This window comes from Plasmodium gaboni, chromosome 5, assembly GCF_001602025.1.
Source record: "Plasmodium gaboni strain SY75 chromosome 5, whole genome shotgun sequence".
Taxonomy (NCBI): Eukaryota; Apicomplexa; class Aconoidasida; order Haemosporida; family Plasmodiidae; genus Plasmodium; species Plasmodium gaboni.
The window spans coordinates 485,178-492,238 of NC_031485.1; the positions used below are offsets into that span (position 1 = coordinate 485,178).

General features: G+C 18.9%; 3 protein-coding genes across 3 annotated transcripts in view; 1 reads left to right on the forward strand and 2 right to left on the reverse strand.

The window, feature by feature from the left end:
• The window catches only part of PGSY75_0513400 (putative GTP-binding protein), a gene marked incomplete at both ends in the record, with an annotated part of 1,579 nt that extends 284 nt beyond the window's left edge, over positions 1–1,295 (reverse strand). The window contains 5 exons of the mRNA XM_018784414.1: positions 214–489; positions 623–715; positions 854–952; positions 1,054–1,136; positions 1,244–1,295. Coding sequence (XP_018643069.1) covers positions 214–489; positions 623–715; positions 854–952; positions 1,054–1,136; positions 1,244–1,295 — 603 coding nt within the window. The remainder of the gene's footprint in view (positions 1–213; positions 490–622; positions 716–853; positions 953–1,053; positions 1,137–1,243) is intronic.
• A 900-nt stretch (positions 1,296–2,195) lies between these two features.
• PGSY75_0513500 (putative mitochondrial import inner membrane translocase subunit TIM16) lies at positions 2,196–2,892 on the forward strand (the record flags this gene model as incomplete). The annotated part of the gene is made up of 2 exons (XM_018784415.1): positions 2,196–2,279; positions 2,602–2,892. 2 exons carry the CDS (start codon positions 2,196–2,198, stop codon positions 2,890–2,892), a joined length of 375 nt encoding a protein of 124 aa, XP_018643070.1.
• A 689-nt stretch (positions 2,893–3,581) lies between these two features.
• On the reverse strand, positions 3,582–6,742 carry PGSY75_0513600 (putative deoxyribodipyrimidine photo-lyase; the record flags this gene model as incomplete). Its single annotated transcript, XM_018784416.1, has 2 exons — positions 3,582–4,275; positions 4,467–6,742. The coding sequence occupies 2 exons, from the start codon at positions 6,740–6,742 to the stop codon at positions 3,582–3,584; spliced, it is 2,970 nt and encodes a 989-aa protein (XP_018643071.1).
• Between the last annotated feature and the right edge of the window lie 319 nt (positions 6,743–7,061).

Genomic DNA, 7,061 nt, shown 5'->3' on the forward strand with positions numbered 1-7,061 from the left:
AAAAAAAAAAAAAAAAAAAAAAAAAAAAAAAAATAGCTAGCTATCAACTAAAAATATATACCTATTAAATTATACATATATGGCATAATAAAGAAAAGTATATTAGGAAAAATAAATTGTATACATTTTTATTCTTCAAAAAAATATATATATATATATATATATATATATATATATATATATATATTTATGTATATTTATTTATTTTGTTACGTTAAGTTTGTCAATTTTAGTTATGATAATTTGGAATGGTATTTTTTTTGTTATTAGCATATCTAATAAAATAAAATCATAAGTACTAAAAGATTCAGTGGACTCAATTAAACACAAAGCACGTTTTAAGTTCTTTGCTCTATTTAAATATTCTTCAATTAATATAGACCAGTTATTTCGTAATTCCTTTGATACTTTTGCATATCCATATCCAGGTAAATCCACAATAGATAAATAATTTAATAAATTGAAAATAAATAAATGCCGAGTTCTTCCCTGCACAATTTTTTTTTTTTTTTCATAAAATAATGAAATGAAAATAAGAAAAATAAATATACACACATACATATATATATATATATATATATATAAATATTTATATATCAATGTCTATATGTTTTATATTTACTGGTGTATTGGATGCTTGTGAAACTTCTCTATAATTCAGTAACGCATTTATTAAACTGGACTTTCCAACATTTGAACGACCAAATATAGCTATCTATATGTGAAATATTTAAATAGGATAATTAAAATAAAATATACATATATATATATATACATACATATGTGTAACATATTTTAAGTCTTATATTTTTAAGAACTTTTAATTTCATTTTATTTTTTATAAATTGTATACTTGAGGAATATTTGATGGTTTATATTTATGAATTGTTTGAGCTACATACACAGGATGTGCAATAATTTTAGAATTAAATATTATATTTGCTTTTTTAATCTACAATAATATGAAGAAAGTATAAATGTACACATAATATATATTTACATAAACATTTATTTATTAATTTTTTTTTTTTTTATTTCTTTTTAAATTAATACATATTCGTCTCCTAGCCAAAATGGATTTTCTTCATTATTTAAAAAATTAATGTTTAGAAATGGTTTAGCCAAGTAAGGTATTACTACAAAAAATAAAATATATATTATATATATATATATATATATATATATATATTTTAATTTTAATTTTACAAATTTCCTTTTTTTTTTTTTTTTTTTTCCTTTATACCTTTTGTAGACGTTTCATTTTTTATGAATACACGTTTGGATATATTTATCATTTTTATAATGGTAACTTCCAATGAAATTCATTTTATTTCATTTTATTTTTTATGGAGAAAAGACCTCTGATATAAATATAAAAAAAAAAAAAAAAAAAAAAAAAAACTGGAAATAAAATAGAAATTCACTTCATATTTGTAAATAACAGTAATAAAATATTTTATTAAAATATTCAAAAAAATATAATATCATATATATTACATGGCTTAATAAAGATGTATAAATATAACATTATATTACTTTTTTTTCAAATGATAAAAAAATATGGTATATATTTTTTTATATATACAGAAATAATTTATTGAGCACATATAAAATTATAACATCTTAAATATAATATTATGATAAATATATATATATATATATATATAATATTTATATAAAATATTATTATATATCTATTAATTTTTTTCCATTTTTTTACATATAAACAAATAAATAATTATATATATATATTATAATCCTTATTACATGAAAAAAATAAAATAATAATAATAATTTTTTTTTTTTTTTTTTTTTATTATTATTATTATTATTATATATAACAAAATTAAAATATAACTTTATTCATTTGAGGAATTATCAAAATTATGTTATTTTTCTTATCCACCTTTATTTTTTTATATCTATTATTTATTTTGTAATAACCTTTATACATTTGTAATTTTTTTTTCATTCCCTTTATATATATATATAATATATACAATCTAATTAATAATGGCAAGATTTAATATGTAATAATAAATATGTTCATTGTGATATATTGTCATATAATTATTTTAAAAGAATAGAATAATAAATGTTTTCATTTATTTTTTTTTTTCATTTCTTTCTACATAAACTGGAAGCAATATAAAAGTCAAGATATTTATCAAAAAAAAAAAAAAAAAAAAAAAAAAATGTTACCGTTTAGACCTTTAAGTCAGTTTGTTTTTCAGTTTTTGATCATAACATCAACAGCATTGGGTAAAGCATTTATACAAGTAAGTTTTAAAAAATGAAAAGGATTAAATATAAATAAATAAATATATATATATATATATATATATATATATATATATATATATATAAACGTAGTAGTTATTTATAAACATTCTAATTACCCCTACAACATCAGTATATTCATGTAGATATTAATATAACAATAAACGTGTACATTGTTTTTATTTATTATTTTTTATATTTTTTAAATTGGGCATTTCTGAAAAAATCAATAAATAAATATATTATATATATATATATATATATATATGTTTATATTTATATTTAATTATTTATTTGATTTGTTTATACCTATTTTTATAGGCTTATAGAGAAATAATAAAAAATAAACACAATACACATTTTATAAAAGAAAAATACAACCCTTGTATGAATATAGAAGAAGCTTTAAATATATTAAACGTGGATAAAACCAAAATATATAAAAATTTAAATAAAGAAGAATTAATGTCTTTAAAAGATGAAATAACAAATAGACACTTGATTTTAAATAAATTAAATGAGAAAAATGGACCATACAATGGTTCTGCCTATATACAAAAAAAGGCCAGAATTGCAAAGGATATTTTGTTTCAGCATTTAAAATTACAATAAAAAGAGAAAACAACAAATATATATATATATATGTATATATATGTGTATGTATATTTTTGATATACCTTTATATTTGGTTACTATATTTTAATTTATTTTTAATTTTTTTTTTTTTTTTTTTTTTTGTGATGTATAAAAATATATACATATTATTTATATATATTTACATATTTGTATTATTAAAATTCTGAAATTTTAAACCCACAAAATTAATTTTTTTAAAATTATATATATAAAAGAATAGCAGATAAGTTTGTATATTAAAATATAAATTTATGTATATCTGTAATTCATATTTTATTATGATAAAATAAAATTAAAATGCAACTATATTATTATGCACAATTAGAAAATTTATATCAATATATTATTTATTTTTTTTTTTATATATTTTTATCTATAATTTATTTTGAAATTGTTATCATGTTTTGTTTTTTTTAAATAAACTACGCATAATATAAATATAAATATATATATATATATATATATATATATATTATATATATGTTGTATTTTTTTTGAACTACATTTTAAAAATAAACTTTTAATTTAAATGAAAAATAAAATAAAGCATACGTATTATATATATATATTAATATAATGTTTATATACTGGACGACAAAAAAATGTTAAATATGTTTATATATACATGTTAGTACCATTTGTTTATAATAACTTGAAGAATCAAATTATTTCTTTTCACGTTTTTCTTTTCTGCTTTGTTCTAAAGTTATATTATCATATTTTCTTTTTTTTAAATAATTGGAAAATGTTATGGTTGGTATTTTCTGAACAATTAAGGCGTTTTCTTTTCCTCTTGGATATTTTTGCATGTAATAGTCAATATCAAAATGTCTCTTACAACTATTATAATTCATATATCTAATTTTTCCGAATATATTTCGTTCATTCCAACTTTGATCATGTATTGCCATAATTGAGGACATGATTGAAACATATCCATATGGACTTTTTGCATCAATAGCAAAATCATCATTTAATTTCATGGCATATTTTAAAGCTGTTTTCGAATTGCCTGACCAGTTCAGAATTTGTTTGCACCAATACATTCTCAAAAATTCATGAATTATACCTTCATTAATTAATTGCAATTGAGCACAATTCCATAAATCTTCATGTGTCTTAGCATTTTTGAAGTCTTCATAATCATATAAATATTCTCTTTTATCTGCATCGTGTTTTTTTAAAGAATCTTTTGCCCAGTCTTTTCCTCCATTAAAATTGTCATAATTTTTATTGTAATAACAGAAATTGTCAGCTAGCTCTTTTTTCATTACCATTTCTTCGTTGAATGTTTCTTTTCCACGGATGGTGTTAATGGAAGGGAAGTTGTGTGCGTACTTGTTGACTTCCAAAACACACCTAAAAAATATAATAAAATGAAAAAAATAAAAAATAATAAAAAAAATAAATAAATAAAAAATAATGTAATACATATATCTTCAACAGGGTTAAGAATAATACGAAACGGAAGGTATAATATATATATATATATATATTTTTATTTTTTTATTTTTTTATTTTTTTATTTTTTTCCAAATTTTTCCTATTACCTTTGAGATGAGATAATTCCAAAGTTAATATAAGGTGTCAAGAGATTAGTCATTTCACTGTTGGGATCATTTTTCTTCAAGTTATATTTTTCCAATTTGTGTGAACAGAAATTTTGTAATATTTCATGAGCCTTTTCCTCAGTACATACAAAGTTCAATAAGACAGGACAAGGAATATATACTGTGAGTTTATTAAAAACTTCAGATATAGAAAATGGTTCAGGATATTTAATAATTTGATCAAACATTTCTAATTCTATATATTCAATAAGAAAAGTTGAAAGATGTGTTTGTATTTTTGGTTTTATAGTTCTTGAAGAATTTTCTTCTATGTTAGATGTTAGCCACATGGGAACAATATTATGTGAATCCACTTGAATTATTTTTATTTTTTTTTTATTTGATAATTCTACTAAATTTTGTATAAATATTTTAGTCTGATTTAGGGGATTAAAATCACAAATAATAGTTTTTATTTCATGAATTCTTAGAAATTCCATAAATTCATCTATCATATAAATTGCTAATACATAAAATGGTATATTCAATTTTATTTTCATGTTTTCTTCTAAATTTTTTAAAACCTTTAATTTGATATCTATATGTCTTTTAGGAAATTCTTCTTTTCTATTTAAATAGGTGCATGCATATAAATTAGTTTTTTTTTTTTTGGCTTGTTCATATGCATATATGAGGGCCCAGTTATCTTTAATTCTAAAATCTCTCGTTAATAATAAGAGAACGTTATTTTTATTATAATCACATGAATTATGTTCAGGACTTATATTGTTACTATTCATATTATCACATGATATATTATTATTCAAAGGATTGCCACCATTTGTTATCTTATTATTTTTTGTAATAGATTCATGAGATAATAATAACTCCTTAAATTTTCCATCAGTTTGATTATTTCGTAAGGTTGTTGAACCATCTTTAAAATGTTCGAATGATGTCAAGCATCTAATTCTCTTATTCAAAATGTTTAATTTAGTTTCTAAAGATGTTTCATATGGATTTCTTTTTTTTTTTTTATCGCTAATTAGAGTAGTTTCTTTAATAGTATTAGTAGCAAATGAACACATATCTAGTGTATTCTTTTTAGATAACTCTGTATTACTTTTTTCTTTTTTCAAATCATTTCTTAATATTTTTGAACTACAAGTTAAATTTTTCGTATTATTATTATCGTTATATTTTGTCTTTCTATCATTTCCTTTATTCTGTTCTTTCTCATTAATTGATTTAATAATTTTCGTCACTTTGTTATTTTGAGATGTCATAAGTGTCTTTCTAGGGGAATTATTTTGTGAGGGAATATATCTATTCCTTTGAGAAGGAACAGATATATTTTTTTGTGAAGGGTTAGATATATTCTTTTTCGAACCAATATATATATTACTTTTTGAAGATGTATTTATATGATTTTTTTCTTTTACACTTATATTATTTTTTTCAGTAACTTTATTATGAATTTCATTTTTTTTCAAAATTTTTGTATTTGAAATATCTTCATTAAATTGTTCTGTAGATAATATATTATTAGTTGGTTCTTTTGAATATAATTCTTCCTTTTCTTCTTTTTCTTCATTTATATATTTTTTTTTTTTTTCAATATTTCCTTTTGATTGTTGAATAATATTTTTCTCTACCTGTGAAAAAAAGGAAACTTGTTTTTTTTTATTTGAATCTGTTAAGATAGATGTGTTATCTGTCTTATTACCTTTTTCAGATAATATATTTTCATCTTTATTTACATTCATATTAAGTATATTATTTCTCATATTATTATTACAAGTAATTATATTATTATAATTATAATTATCTTTTAGTATGTCTTCATTATTTATTATTATCGTTTTTTTTTTTTTCTCGTCCACATCAATTTCCTTTACATTTGTTGTAATTTCTTTTTTTTCTTCATCATTAGAAGACATTACATCCATTCTTTTGGATTCTTCTATGATTGAAATGTGATTATTATTATTTGTTTTGTTAGATATAGTAATACCTTTATTTATATGTACCTGAGGTTTATTATCATTTTTCATATAATTATTGGCATTTCTTAATATATCTTCATTATTTTTTATTAGGTTTTTTTTTCTTTTCTCATCCAAGCTATTTCCTTGTCCATCTATAATTATTTTTTCCTGTTTGTTTTCTTCATTTAATTTTTTTGTATATTCACATTTCTCCAAGAAATTAGAATCTTTATTTTTAAGGGGCTCATATAACATGGCATCTACTTTATTATCCTTATCACTTACCATGGTCATAACTTTGATAACAATTAATATAAATAAATGAATATAAATATATATAAATATAAATATATATATATATATATATATATATATATATATATATAAATGAATATGTGTTAACGTTGGTTATTATAAATGTGTTGTAAAAAAAATAAAACTACTACAATGTAAATGAAATATATATATATATATATATATATATATATAAATATATATATATTTGTATATATATATATTTATTTATTTATAAAAAAATATAAAAGAAAGGTACTATTAAATATATATGCTAATAGGAACATTCATATAATAACATATAGATATAATA